Source organism: Schistosoma mansoni, chromosome W (genome assembly GCF_000237925.1).
Source record: "Schistosoma mansoni strain Puerto Rico chromosome W, complete genome".
Lineage (NCBI taxonomy): Eukaryota > Metazoa > Platyhelminthes > Trematoda > Strigeidida > Schistosomatidae > Schistosoma > Schistosoma mansoni.
The window spans coordinates 4,521,549-4,536,908 of NC_031502.1; the positions used below are offsets into that span (position 1 = coordinate 4,521,549).

Sequence of the window (15,360 nt, forward strand, 5' to 3'; positions counted from 1 at the left end):
TCTTGTTTCTCATTGATTAATATTGACTCTATCTGTGTATAATGTCGATTTGTTTGATAGGATTAATGGATCGATGGTTGCTTTTGTGTAATATAAATATTCTATTTTGTTCTGTGAGTGTGTGTGTGTATATTTCGTTCCTGTCAACGTGAATCAAGTAAATCTGCATATTTTGCAATTCGTAGTGGAGTTCGTAAATTTATTTATACGTACTTCGGCATAATAACTTAATAATCGACTGGAGGGGTTTGGACATTAATATGGGTTAGATTGGCAGAAAGCTGGGGGCTGAAAAGCCAGGGCATAGACAGCTCATGAAGTCAGCGAGTTAGGGATTAAATCGTCTTCCTATTTATTTGTGTTTGGGCCAGTTTTGGAACCAATAAATGCAGATTTTGCGTGATATCGATCAGAATCGATAACATTAACTCAGATGTATACATTCTTGGCGTTCCGATATATCTTGAATTTTAAAGAAACGTTATGGTATGGAGCTTGCGAATTCGCTTATTTCTTTCAAATCATATTGCCTTTTCGACAACCACAAATACTAAAACTATTCTGCCATTTGACCTGATAATTTATTCTTGTGGTGTTGTAACGATGTCGCAGCTTGAATCAATGAACACATGTTCCCAATTTTGCGTTATTTTTAATCGATCAACTAATAATCATGAGATACGAGAAACTACGATGGACATCACGCAACTTTGATCTGTCGTTGCTTGCTTCAAAAGCTAACAAAAGAAGAGGAGTTGTAGGAAAAACGGTTTCCATTTAATTTCGACGCTTTAATATTATTCTAGCAACGGTAGGCTTACAATCTAATGTTATAAAAAGTTTTTTAATGAACATATGAATATCAGTTTTCAAGTTGTGTATCAGTTTTTTCAATGAATATATTGACCTTTCTGTTAAAAATGTGAAACTGCTTTAGGCCAATTGTTGGAATAGACGTAGTGTATTGAGAAAAACAACCGGAATTTTGGAATGTGGTAAAGAATTATGGTGAAGACTACGAATGTTGCAAAGGTGATATAAGATCACGGTAACAGTTGACTACCTAAGCTCAGAAAAGGTTTGGCTTCTAATTCATTTGATATCGTTTGTTTAAATCTTCCTATTAATGTTTAGGACTGCAATTGATCAGCTGATGAGTTCCAAATAGTACGAAAAGCGCGTCCTATATTACGCTGCTAGCCACCATCCATCTTTGCATATAAGGTTGGGTTTCGGATGATATATTTTATAGCTGATCAATTGTCCGAATGATGAATGGAAATTAGGAGAGTCATTAAGAACAGGAGTCTTCTAGGGAAAACGTTGGAACAGTTCAAGAGTCTGATAGTTTAATAGTTTGAATTTTCCCATTGATGTTTAGCACTTTAATTGATCAGTCACTTTTTTGCGAGTTCCAAAGTGCGGTTATGTCCAACTGATGAATCTCAAAAAGGACGAAGCCGGTGCCTTGGATTCCACTGCTTGCCACCATGCTTCATTATATCTATAAAATTCTTGGAATGGTTGTAATGATAAAACCAGAAATCTAACACAAGTATTTTCATGAATGCGTGATCCATCTTTGCTCATGATGCTTGTGACTTAAGGTAATATCGAGGCAATCCGCACAGGATGCATATATGCTACATTGAGACTGATCAGTTGCAGTCCTAAACATCAATAGGAAGTTTCAAACAAACAATCCAAAATGAATTAAAACTTCACTCCATTGCACAAGCTAATGACTTATATTTTCTGTCAAAAGTACTTCGTAAACGTATAATGGAGGCGAACAATAAGAGACGAAAAAGATCCATGTGACCTGGAGTGATAGAAATTGTCAACTAAATGAGTAATAGGTGACTCAATTTCTATAAGCATGCGAGAGATACAGGTAAGTATATATCCACATATGTACTAGCATACACATGTATATGAAGTAACTTGAAGGTTACATGTGGCCCCAAATATGAATGATAGGATAAATGAAAAGATTGGAATGGTCCATTTTGACGTCAAATGCTTCTAAATGCTACACATTTTTACTTATGGTTAAACGATAATTTGCTTTTATTAATCTTATGGCTTCAAAAATGTTTTCCTTTCAAAAGCAGGTGACTTGTTTTTGAGTAGAAACTCGTTGAAGTATAATGTCTTTTATCCATTAGTTATTTTATTTTTCAATGATAAAGTTTCAGAATCATCATTTTTATTTTTTTCATCATCAAGGTCCTGGACTTGCTTTTATTGTCTATCCTGAAGCAATGACAAATATGCCACTTTCTAGTTTGTGGTCGGTTTTATTCTTCACAATGATGTTAACGCTTGGTTTTGGTTCACAGTTTTCTATATTGGAGACCACTCTTTCTGGTATACAGGATGAATTCAGACGATTAGGTGTTCATCTAACAGAAAGACGTAAAATTGTGTTCCGGTAGGTGTTTAAACCAAGCAAAAACTATTAGCATCGGGTGTTTTTGTGCTTGTTAGAAGTTATTGGAATTCAGAGCCAACCCAAACTAGTATACCATTGAAAATCGGGATGTACTGGACAGTTATTGCGTTCTATCATTGGACTATTCACCAGTCTGTATATACGATTCGATTGACATTAGATATGTTAATCTCCAGGTACCAGCTCAGTGATCTAAAAATAAGGACTCTTATTGAGACCGGAATATTCTGGGCTCGAACCTAAGTAGGTTGTAAATCCCAACTGCGTAATTGTCTCGTACTAAGACGTAAGAGCTATTAGACGCTTCCTGGTTTTCAATGCTCTTTTAACCAAAGTCTCAACAAAAGAACTTCTTTATTTGTTTCAGTTTTTTTTATTTTTTTGCTTCTTTAATTTGTGTATCATGAAAATAAATATTACGTAAGTAACTCTGATATTTACTGGTGATACACTCCTCATAAGTTTGCTTTTCCATTTTAATTACTTTTTACTAGTTCACATGAAAACGATCTAGGCTAAAATTTCAAGTCCACGTTGTTTAGATATGCAAAATAAAGATCTGTTTGTGTATAGATTTATTCGAATATGATTAGTTTGTATGTTGAAAGAAGAAAACGAATAAATATTCGGGTCAGGCAAAACAATAAGTTTAATGTTTCAGAAAGGAGAATTGCGAAAACGAAACCATTTTACTCAGAATACGGGAAATTGAGGTCAATTTTTTTTCTTTAATTTCAAATGAGAAAATTGATCCAATGAGGTTAATTTGTTCGTTTCTTTCCTTTCAAACTACTTTTCCTGTTCACTTTTTTTTCTTCATCTCTTGATTCTAAGGTTATTAATAATTTAACAGTAATCGTAAAAACTGATCTGTTAGTCTTAACACATATAGAATAAAACAGCTTTAACATTAGTACATATCGATTAATTTCAACCTGGAAAATGTTAGAATAAGTAAGGTAGGGATTGATTACAGCTGATTGAATTATAATGTCATTCAGGTGATTGTACAAAACTGATTTGTGAACAGATTTTAGAAACTACTTAGTGATTTATTTATAATTCAACACCATAAATGATTTATGGGATATTTTCACCGCGACTGCTAATGACATATCTCACTTGGAATTTGACTGTGGATGCTGAGACTGATGTACATTTTTAATAGGTTCTTTGTTATTTTATTATTGTTTAATTGACTGACCGGTGATGATGTATAAATTTAAATTTGACGATTATATCGAAAAGATGCATAACTTGGGGAATTCTGCATCTTTTGGACTAGAGAATATATTCACACAAAAAAACGATTTGATAACATGACCAATTCTCTTTGTTGAATCTTATAACTAATTGCATAATCAAGTGATTAATATTATTTTGTATTATATAATTTGTTGTGTTGGTTATTCTGTTTTAAGTCACATGCAATAGATGTTTTTTTCTAACTTCTTATTCTCCTTTTAACTTTTATCATTCACATACATAAGCTCTCTTTAGAAAATATGATATTTAGCATTTAACCTGAGTTTAACTCTTAAAAATTCACTAGAAATATGTATTTATTATAATCATGTTAAAAATCCTCATTTCTTTGTGATAAAATGTTTAACATTTGAGTGGATTTCTTACGGAAGTTATAGTTTTTATCTTTTATGCTTCATACAAACGATATGGAAGTATAATTTTACATTGATCAATGTGAGCGTCTCAGATCTGCATGGTGAGATAATTAGTCAATGACACAACAGCTTAGTGGTAACTTATATAAATGAAACTGGCTTAAATCTTATATAGAGCAATAGTTTGGTCAAAGAACTTAAGAAATGTTTTGCTATAACCGATGGCAGTTAGAGACTTTTAGATGAAAATCAAATATTTTACCAGTAGTTAAGTAATATTTTTTTATTCAGTGAATTATTAAAATAATTTCTCAGAAAAAAATCAACAGTGGTGAAATTATTCTTACTTAAACTATTTTCTAAAATACATTAAGTTTATCAGATTTACACTTGTCATGAAGTCACACTTGTCGAATTTCATCGGATATCGTTCGATCTAACAGTTTATGTACATATGATATTCAATGAAGGACAATGTGTTGGATTGGACAACACGTGGAGTTATAATGTTAACATTGTGTTCAAGTAATTCGAAAGTAGGTTAACTAGTATTGTAAACAACGAAGACTTGATAAGGTAAAAGCCAATTTTTTGATTTATGCAAAAATCACTCTATGCTTCTGTAGAATATGAAAATAAAACATTAAATGTATTATCTTCATATCTTCCTCATGTTCTCTGCTATATACTCCATAGTTCTTCTAATCCTGTTATTTTGATTGCTCTCTATTTTTCACCCTCTTCTTTTTATTTTGTTCTTCTGTTAAGCATTCCGCTTCCGATTCCTGCTACATGCTACTTATGTCTGTCCGCATTGATAGCGCACACCACAGTATTTTTGATAGTGGAACATTTTGTCCAACTCATTCCACCATCTATTCTTTTCCTCAGAATTAAGTCATAGATTTCGTTGTCATACATATTCAGTTTTTCACGACTAAGGTAAAATATTGGGTAAATCGGCAATGACACTTTAAATGTGTATTCCTGTAGTTTCTACAATGAGGAGCTTCCTTTCAACATTCAAACCTGATTAGATAAATCACGATTTCCAATATGAAGAAACATATGATACATCACGCCATTCCTAAAAAACACAACCATTTTTGTAACAAAACCTTGAAAGAAGTGAATGTATCTGTTTGGAAGGAATCTACGGTAAAATCGAGTATGACTGTATCACAGAAAAGTTGATGTTCGCATCTCTCAGACAAATCACGACATACTGTTCTTTAGTTTAAGTAGTTCATTAAAATATAGATTACTTCATGAGACAGCAAATAATTCAAATTCTGAATGGTTAATTGTGAATACTTAAAGCGTTGCACAATATGTTTGAAGTAAATTATCGAACTTTCTCCTAAAAGTGAACCAAATAGATGGTATTTCAATTTAGTTGGGTGATAGTTACCTGCCCTTTTAATCGCAAAAATTACGTTGATATGAATGATAAACTCGTTGATGCTATAGTATACAATAAATAGTAAATATGATCTTATGAAAAACAATATCAAACAAATATTCTCCGTTTAATTACATAACTTCACGTTCAAATTTGTTGTATTTGCATTAGTGAATTAAATATGCATCCATTTACACGTTGACAGTTTTCTTCACTACTATTTCCACCCAAGTAATTCCCCATAGCTACAAATAATCCTCAAAGCATTTCGTACTGTTGCATTTTTTGAAAATATGATCTCATATAGTATGAAGTCAATTCTTAGTTTATTCGATCTATTTTTAATTACTTTTTTTACATATTTACAGGATATCAGTATGTTGTTTGAATTTTTTCATGGGATTGCCAATGGTTTGTGCTGGTGGATATTATCTTGTAACAATATATGACAGTGTAATGAGTGGTTATGCTCCATTGATTGTTGCATTAAGTGAAACCGTTGTCATTACATATGTATATGGTAGGTCAAATGTTAAGTACTTTATTCAAACATTTAGGTTTATTTTGGTTATTTCAAATGTGATAAAAATGTTTGTTTTTTGTTGTTTAGTAGTAAATTGATTAGGTACTAATTACGATTAAGGTTTAAATTAGAAATACTAAAATATTAGCAACATCTATCAATAGCTTTATCTTTATTGATTCTTTTCATTATGAAATAAACATAAACTTGAATAACAGTTAAAAAATAACGAATTGTTAGTTTCATGATTCATAAAGAAAATTGAAGATTATTAGCCTGACCTAAATCAAGGCAAAACTTAGAATACTGTTAACCAGTCAGTAATTTAATTTAACTTCAGTGAATTTAACAGATTGCAAAGATCTCCAATTATTCACCTCCAACCACCTAGAGCACACGATATCATATCACTTAGCCTTGTGTTTACACTTTTACTTTGATCGATAAAGTTCGATCCACAACAAAAGAACTAGACTAATTTGGCATAGAATATTAACAAATGTTTAATCAAATGGTTATTCGAAAATTAAGATTAAGACCTTTACAAGTCTTTACGGTTCAAACTTCTTGAAATTGACTGTAAAAATTGACATTGTGAAAAAATTCGATGTTTAAAACGTATGACTGTCCTCAGAAAAACAAATAACTTAAAATTAATTCAAACTAACCGCTTAAACGTATAATGATGTGTATTTAAACAAGCCTTAAAAAAAAGATGGTGGCTTGTGACTGAAGGCAATATCGAGTCGTTCCGCCCAGGATACACATATACCAATAAAAGACTGAATAATTGCAGTCCTAAACATCAATGGGAAGATTTAAACAAACAATACAAAAATGAAGTAAATAAGGTTTCCGGAAACATTGAATGCTCGTATAAATCAACATTTTAGAAAATGGTCTCATTGATGTTTATTACAGAAAGTTGATTATTATCTAGTAACTAAGCTTTTTCTGTTGGATGCGTTTTCAAAGAGTTATTTCAAAATTGCGTTAGTTAAAGTTTTATTAAAACAAATGATGAATGATGTTTATTTCATTCGCGGGATAATTGTCTTTCAAGTCTAGCTTTCATTGACTTGGTGTATTTGACATGTTTGCCTTATTCATCCGGATCTGTTACAAATGGGTTGTACGTGACATCATTCACTTCAACACTTTGTCCAGTATAGCACTTCTTTGTAAAACAAAATTTGATACTCAGCTTATTACAGATTTTTTCATTCAGTTTTGATCCACACTTTTTGTGTCAGAGCAATTGTTACTTACCATTAACTTTAACTGAAGTGTGTGGGTTAGAGTAGAAAAGAGAATTTTTAGGCAATAATTCTTAGACCGAAATACACTATTTCAGTTATTAAATGTCAGGAAAAAAGGGTGACAGCATAGGATGATTTATAAATAATGTAAGCGAAGTTCTTTACACAAATTTATACACTTTTCTTAAAACAAATATCGAATTCATCTATCCTATTACTTAGAAGATTTCAATTTCTATAAATAAAAAGTGACTGACTGACTTACATGGCAGGATAATGTAGATGGTTTTATTGGGTGCTAGAATCATATCAGGTCGCAACATAATAATTTGATCGATTCATAAACTTTTTATATAAGTTCATCTTACATCAAGATTTCATTTATCAGCTTTACTTCATCTTCATTTATATTATCTTTGCACAGATACGATCATTCCTGTGAATTCGGCGTTCAACTTGTTGTGCTAATGAGGTGTGACAACTTGGACCGATGCATATATGAGCCTGGTCCTACGTTGTAGCTGACTGACTGACATTCCTGTTGAATAGATACTTTATCAAACCTTGTGTTATATTGTGCCGAACAATAGCTATGGCCACCTAGAAACCTCCCACTATCAACGTAGATAGATTGTTTAATTGGATGATCTTTTCTTTGACTAAAAAGTACCACGTTTACAGATTTACTTGTATGTTCATACCTAGAATGGAGTAATCGTTATTCCGAAAATTAATTGTTGTCTATTATAAAAGTTGAAAAATATACACATATTTTTTATATAGTGATAAATTTATTATTTAAGTTGCATACTATCACTTTTGTTCATTGAATCACTCTTATCACTTAGGTTTAAAACAATTTCGATGTGATATTGAATTAATGATAAATGAACGACCTAATTGGTATTGGCGTATTTGTTGGCTTGTATTTACACCAACGATTTGTCTTTTACTAATTATTTCTGTATTAACAAATCGGATTGAATTAAAAGAGATGAATTATTCTTTCCCACCTTGGACATATGTATTATATCACTTATTATCTGCTGGGACTGTATTATTAATCGTTGGTTGGTTTATTTATAAATACTGTAGTGAAGGTGGTTTTCTGGTAAGTGGCTTAATGATAAGAATTTATTTCTTGAATCCCTTCTCTTTGTTGTAGCTAGAAAAACACTTGAATAACTAAATGTTAGATAATTGTTTTATTCTAAAGTGAACAGCTTGAATATTTTATCTCAACTACGCAACGAAGTGAAATATTTCACTAGAGATTTACAAACTCATCTCCTCATTGATCTGCATTTAATAGGTATACGACTTTTACTTTGTTTTCGTGGCTTGAAAAGCTATTTTGTCTTTTGTTCAAGACTCATCTTCTGTATGTAACAAATACACACAGTAGATCAAGTTCAGAGATTTGTAGATCTTTCATTTTGAGGGTGATATCCTCAATGTAATAAGCCGGAATTCAACGAATAATCACTTCTAACTTCGGTCGACCCCAATGCAAGAAACAAATCAGTGCGGTAGAATTTTATGTAGTTTATTTGTTGCCCCTACATACTATACAGTAATAACTTTGTTCTGCACCACAGTTATCAAAATCAATTATAATCTTTAGATTTGATTGATAATGGAAGGACTACAGTTTTTGTCAGTCTACTGTTAGAATTATCACTAAATTATTCGTCAATTCATAATTTAGACTATTTTTAATGATAGTTCATTCTTGTTTATTGAAACAAAAAAAACATACATTGATCCAATGTATTAAATACTTAACCCTGAAATTCAAATTTAGGGACAGGTTGTTTAAGTTATGTTTCAATCACTATAAATTGTAATAATAAGTAGTATGATAGTTTCACGGATAGCCTACTAGTCTGAGCTTCTTCAAGGAAATAGTCAGATACAAAGTCATTAAAGAATATTTAAGATTAAAAAAAACTAAATCTTCCTATAATGCTTGCCAAATCAAGTTCGGATGTTTATTTTGTGCATGGTTATGAGATTGACGAGAGAATCATTTACAATGTGAAAAAGTGCATGAATCTCTGTGTCTATACACAGATTCATATGCTCTTGTCATTTTAAAAAGAATACTGTGAGGTATAATGTCTCTGACTGCTATAAAAGATAAATTCATCGTTTTGCTTCCCATATTACTGATGGTATCTATGGTTAAATTAATCTAGTCAAAGCATGTATTAATTGAAAATAGTCGTATAGTATCCAAAGTGGTAATCACATTGTTTTTGTGTATTTTATTTATTTTCTTTCTTTGTTACGGCCTACCTTAACCTGTCTAGTTGACCTTTTAATTTTCATATAAAAATGTCTTAATAAGTATATGTGTGATCAGATTGTTCGAAATGTATTGCGCAAATACATATCACATAATTATGATAAACTTCGTCTTCTCATAGCATTATCGAAATTTATCAAAGGGACCAATTGTTTTAAAATAAAAGAGTTTTACATAATTATCAAAAATGGCTAAACTTATTCAAGTGAAAGTCACCCAAAATCAAGTGGTGTTGCATAACAATGTAGTCAAGCATATTAAAAGTCTTAAAGTATTTTAAACAATCATTTACAAATGAAAGGGTGTTATTCTAATATAATTAATGTTTTCAAGTACTGAATAAAAAAGGTTACATCATTTTACAAAGTAATCATCAATCATTAAGAGCTTATGTTATGTAATGATTTTGCAATTCATAAAAAGTAGTAATCTATAGAATAGATGACCGTCTACTGTATTAAGAAGAAGACAATAAATAGGAATTATAATTTGTAAAGTTTGAAGCAATGCTAAGACCATGACAGAATATGAAGTTGAATGTGATTTTTATGTTCAGGTTTGGAATGGTGAATTTCTATAGCCTTGTCTGTGCATAAATTCCTGATTCAAACCATTTTTCAGCAAGTTCTTACTTTGTAAAGGATTTTTGGCGTAGACTCGTGTGGTGAGTTGTAATCTGAATTGACTATCTGTTTGACGACTGAGCTCTTGATTGAGTAGTAAGCCCTTTAGATAACTATACAGGGTAGTGCATGAATATTCCTATACCAAGTGCGCTCACTGTACGGCCAATGTAACCTGTTCCACAAGAACATGTAAATTACCTATAAATGCTATTGTACAGCTTTAGAAAATGATATCGTCGAAAAATAAATATTTGTTGCTGAGACGTTTTTTTTTCTTTTTAATAACCTCATAGTTCCTTAAGACGTCAAATTAAAGATAATCATAGATAAATTCAAACATAATCACTGAATAAGGTGCTACGTTTTATCAGTATAGGGTTTCAGAGATTGTTGAGGTTTAAATAAGATCATGATGTTAGACCATAAATGAAAACCTGGAAGCACTGCATGGGCGTTTTGTCCTAGTATGGGACTCAGGAGTGCACATCTACGATAAGGCGTGCTGGATGTGAACCAAAGGGCCCCGGTCTCAAACGCTAACGCTTAACCTCTAGACCGATGGGCCGTCATCCAACAGTGTTAATGTCTAACTTCAACCACTTCACGTTATTGTGCGACAATCGTCTTATTGTCTTCTGTGGGTAACTGCCTCATATCCTACACGTTTGAACTCCATTGGTCACGGTCCCTCGCTAGAACACCGAGAGGTACCTTTTGTTAGGACTAAGATACAGGTAGTATAAACAGGTTAAGTATTAAAATTTATATTTTTAATTTGATAATCACCGTTTACCATTGATTAATCAACTGAATTCTGTCCCTTCTGTTGATAATGTCAGACATGTTGTAACATGATTTCCAAACATTATATATTCTGTGGTAATTTTAATTCTAATTATTTTCCATGGAGTAGTTTTAAACTCTAATCACTGAGATTACATTATTTCTATATTTTTCCCATAACTAACTGAGCATATGATTCACATTATTTTGTACATTGTATAATTTCACAACAAGTATTTACTTTATTATAAGTAAAATGAAATTAATCACTTTTAATTTCTAATAATCTACTACCATTACATCTCCAGACGTTACTTCACTGCATTATGGATAAGACCTCTAGGTCAAAAGCTCTAGCAGTACTGGCTCCCTGCTTCGATTCGGGCGCTTGGGCATTACCCCAACCCTCACAAAAGTCGGATTATGAAGTGCAGCGCATGTATATTTGGTGCCTCCCTGAACCAGTATTCTTGTGTTTAAGTAAACAAATATAAGATCTTAAACTATAAGAGTAACTACTGAAAAAAAAGTACCATGAATGTTTCAGTTTCATGTTGAACTGTGTAATTCACGATTAACTATTAAATGAAATTACACTTCATTTTTATTAATGGATTAAACTAGAAAACGATTCATTTGAAAACAGTTCATAGTTGTTCATTCGTCATTTTGATATCAATAGACCATTGTCTCCATTTTGTTTTTCTGTATGCATCAGTAATATTATTTGTAATAAGCAAGGAAGTATTGTGTTGTTTTGTTTGACAACTGTGTTCTAAGTATATTGAATAGTTTTGTTGGATTTTTATTCATCTATTTTTTTGTTTATACTAACTTTTATTCTAACCTGAAGACAGGAAAGCTGATTTTTTCCCTACATTTAACATATTTGTCAAGTGTTAATCATCACATTGAATCTGACTAAAGCAAACCTTTAAATTAAGAATGAATTAGTAGTAGTAGTCGTCATGACTTTATATTATTTCAAAGTTCAATTTCTTACGTGTTTATGTGCTCAGTCGTAAGTTTTCAACTTTGAGAAATCTCAAACTTGTGGAAAACAATAGTCCAATTTATACCATCTGAAATTTAACATTAACACTACAAGCAATTTGTGGAGGTTATTGAATTTTAAAGTTTGCAACATTGAATATTTTAGTTGAACTGTCATTGAAAATCAAGAAACGTTGGACAGCTAACTTTTTCTACTATGGATCTTCTTTAAGAACCAACCTGTGAGTCCTATACCTTCAGGTCTCTTGGTAGGTGCCTGACCTCTAGGTCAATGAGCCTTTATCCAATGATCTACGTACGTGTTTCGTTGTGAAGTTCAATACTGGGATGAAACAGTTGTTCAATGATTCTTGGTTATCAATAGTTGTTCAACTTGAAACAGTTAGCAATCTCAACAAAATTCATATTTTGATGTTTTTCTTTTTAAAAACAATTAGATTTAAATAAATAATTTTTTTCTTTTTTCTTTTAATAGTTGTTAAAAGAATTCCTAAAACCCGTACATGAATGGGGACCAGCCGATAAAAAACATAGAGCTGAATTTATATCAATGATTAAATCTAATGAATCACGTATTAATGAAGCTGGTGGCAATACTTATACGTCACCAATTGGTGGACCAAATACCATAGAAGGTAGTCAATTACAACTAGGTTATGGATTAAATAGTTCACTTAAAAGTGGTTTAGCTGCTGCTGGTGTTATAGATGACACTAAATTTTTCCAAAGTAAATTAAATGTCGCTGAAAAACTTACACATGCGCATACAAAAGAAGTAGTAAAACGAGTTGTCAGCAATGCAGATATTAGTCCAGCTAATGCTGTTGCATTATTGTCAGCAAGTCAAACAGTAAGTTAACATAATTGTTTTTACTTATAATCACTATATGTTTTCATAGCTTAAATTAAGGCCTAATAAGATCATTGAAAACTTCCAAGAACTGGACGGTTATTTTGTTTTGGTATTGAGACTCGTCAGTTGTGATCAATGGTGTTCAACCATTCTCCTGTCTCGTATTCTGAGACATTACCATTAAGTTATATGACTTGCAACTGAATCCCTATATGATTGAGATGTTCACAGTTTGGTATTTGGTTCTTCTCTCCAGAATGCGAAATATTACTTTAGGATTTACTTGCTTCAGCGGTTGAATAAATGATAAAGAGTGAAGTCGTTGAATGCATCGACTTAGTCTCTTATATTAGGAGTCTCATCAGTCCTGATGTTTCCGTGTCTGATGTAATTTTGACACTGATTCAAAATGCTCTATAGGGTATTGCCGAATAACATCAGTTGTGGAGTAGACGAGATATCCGTCTGACAACTCAAGACAGGTTCAATGCGTTGCAGTTCACTGCATTCTAATTTTTGCGTGAGAAGCTGAGTAATCTATGTCTGGGCTAGAAATAGGGTACCAGTCAAGGATGACAAATCGATTGATGAGAGAGTAAATATTTAGCGTTGAACATGGACGTGTCAACAGGTGTAGACCACCAGGTTGGGGTCCTCCTTATTATCATATTCAGTACTTAAAGACTTTCAGTGACACGGCTCAAAATCGTTTGCAATTTTACAAATGTATCCATTCTTTTGTCTTCTCAAAAATTCTGAGCTCTTGAATTTCTCATAACTTTTCATATTTTTTTCAATTTCATTAGTTTATATCTTCGATCGTGTCTTCGATGATTATTCTCTATATCCCAACTGATACTGTCACTGCCTCTGCTATTCTGGGTTTTCTCTTGATAATTCGATCTTTCTATGTTAATGAGATATGGCCACTTGAACCACTGTACATACGTATTAGATTCTACGTTGTGACGCCCCCAAATGCCCTGGTACGGCCGAGAGTGGGGAGAGTCTGCTCTTCCTCTCGAAATGCTCTCATATGGCCACGCGTATATAGCCTCTGCCAGGGAAGTCCTACTCACTGTCTTCTCGTGGCATTACTGTTGTTCACAAAATTGAGAGGACTAAAAGCGAATGTCCGGCGCTTTAACCGGGTTGGTGGACATGGAGGGTCCACCTAGGGGAGTTGGAAAACCCACATTCCAAACCAATGGTGCACATGGGCTCCAGTATCCTTAGGAAACAAATGGCATATGAATCAATCGTTGGTCACTGGCTATCATGAGACTGCATCTCCTCACGATGCTCCACTGCCTTGTGGACTAGACCTTCAGGTCAAAGGCTCGGGGTGTGGCCCTCTAAGAAAACCACCTGCTTCAGTCCGGGCACCTGGGCAGTATTACAGCCCTCACACAAATCGAATGAGATTTGTGAGGCGCATATTTATCTGGTGCTTCGTTGTACCAATATTTATGTGTTTAAATAAATAAATAAATAAATAAACTACGTTGTGACTGATCTACTAACTGACAGACAAATGAATAAGCCTTGAATACTAAACAAATATATTTGTCTTAATCCTTAATTCTGATTCAACTTAATCGACCAATTAAATGTACTACATATGCAGTTATATATACATATATATATATATGGCTAAATCAATTTTCTCAACACTTTATTTTAGGCATTAGCTGCAGTTAATTCCGTTGCTCTGCTTGGTTCACAATCGTTATCTGGTTGTATTCCAGGTAATACAAACATTGATACAATTGGAATAAAACTGCCGGAACAGTTTTTCATATCTTCAGACTGTGATGAAATGAATGAATCAATCAAATCTACGGATCAATGAAAAACATCAAAACAATACACTGATTGCTTTTGCATATTTTTTTTTCTGAAAGTTTATCTTATTATTATACAATACATCAACAAGTGTATCTGCGTATGTGTTGGTTTGTTTCTTTATTAAATCTGATTTATTTTTTTAATGGAATTGTAACGTCGCTAACTGAGTGTTTGGAAGTTATTACACAAAACAATCTATCCACTCCATATACCCATTTATACATAAATTATTAGTCTAACCGAGTAAATCAAATAAACCTAAATTTTGAAAAAAAAATCACTATACACATCTTTTTTTGTTTCGGCTTCTTAATCCCAATTCCATTGCTTCATTTTTAATTCTTCTCTCTATTGATTTATACACTATATTCTACTACTACTACTACTAATAATAATAATAATCATAATAATAATCACAATGTGTTATAGTTGTTTTTCTGCAAGCTATCAATTGCCTCTTTCCTAATAAACACGTCTTACACAATATGTACATGTAGTTAGTTAATGTACATGATGAAAATTCAATAATTACACTTCTAATTGTTAATATCATACATAATTATATTTTAATATAAGGATTGTTGTTTGTAATGAATCATACACTTTAATAATTTGCATTTTATTAACAATAATAATAATTATTATTATAAACAAAAAATCGTTTGTT

The 15,360-nt window shown here is 32.1% G+C and overlaps 1 protein-coding gene across 1 annotated transcript in view; it reads left to right on the plus strand.

The window, feature by feature from the left end:
* Nucleotides 1–14,697, plus strand: part of Smp_028690 (putative sodium/chloride dependent transporter) — a gene marked incomplete at both ends in the record, with an annotated part of 35,565 nt that extends 20,868 nt beyond the window's left edge. The window contains 5 exons of the mRNA XM_018799973.1: nt 2,230–2,434; nt 5,848–5,999; nt 8,110–8,372; nt 12,468–12,842; nt 14,530–14,697. Coding sequence (XP_018653833.1) covers nt 2,230–2,434; nt 5,848–5,999; nt 8,110–8,372; nt 12,468–12,842; nt 14,530–14,697 — 1,163 coding nt within the window. The remainder of the gene's footprint in view (nt 1–2,229; nt 2,435–5,847; nt 6,000–8,109; nt 8,373–12,467; nt 12,843–14,529) is intronic.
* Between the last annotated feature and the right edge of the window lie 663 nt (nt 14,698–15,360).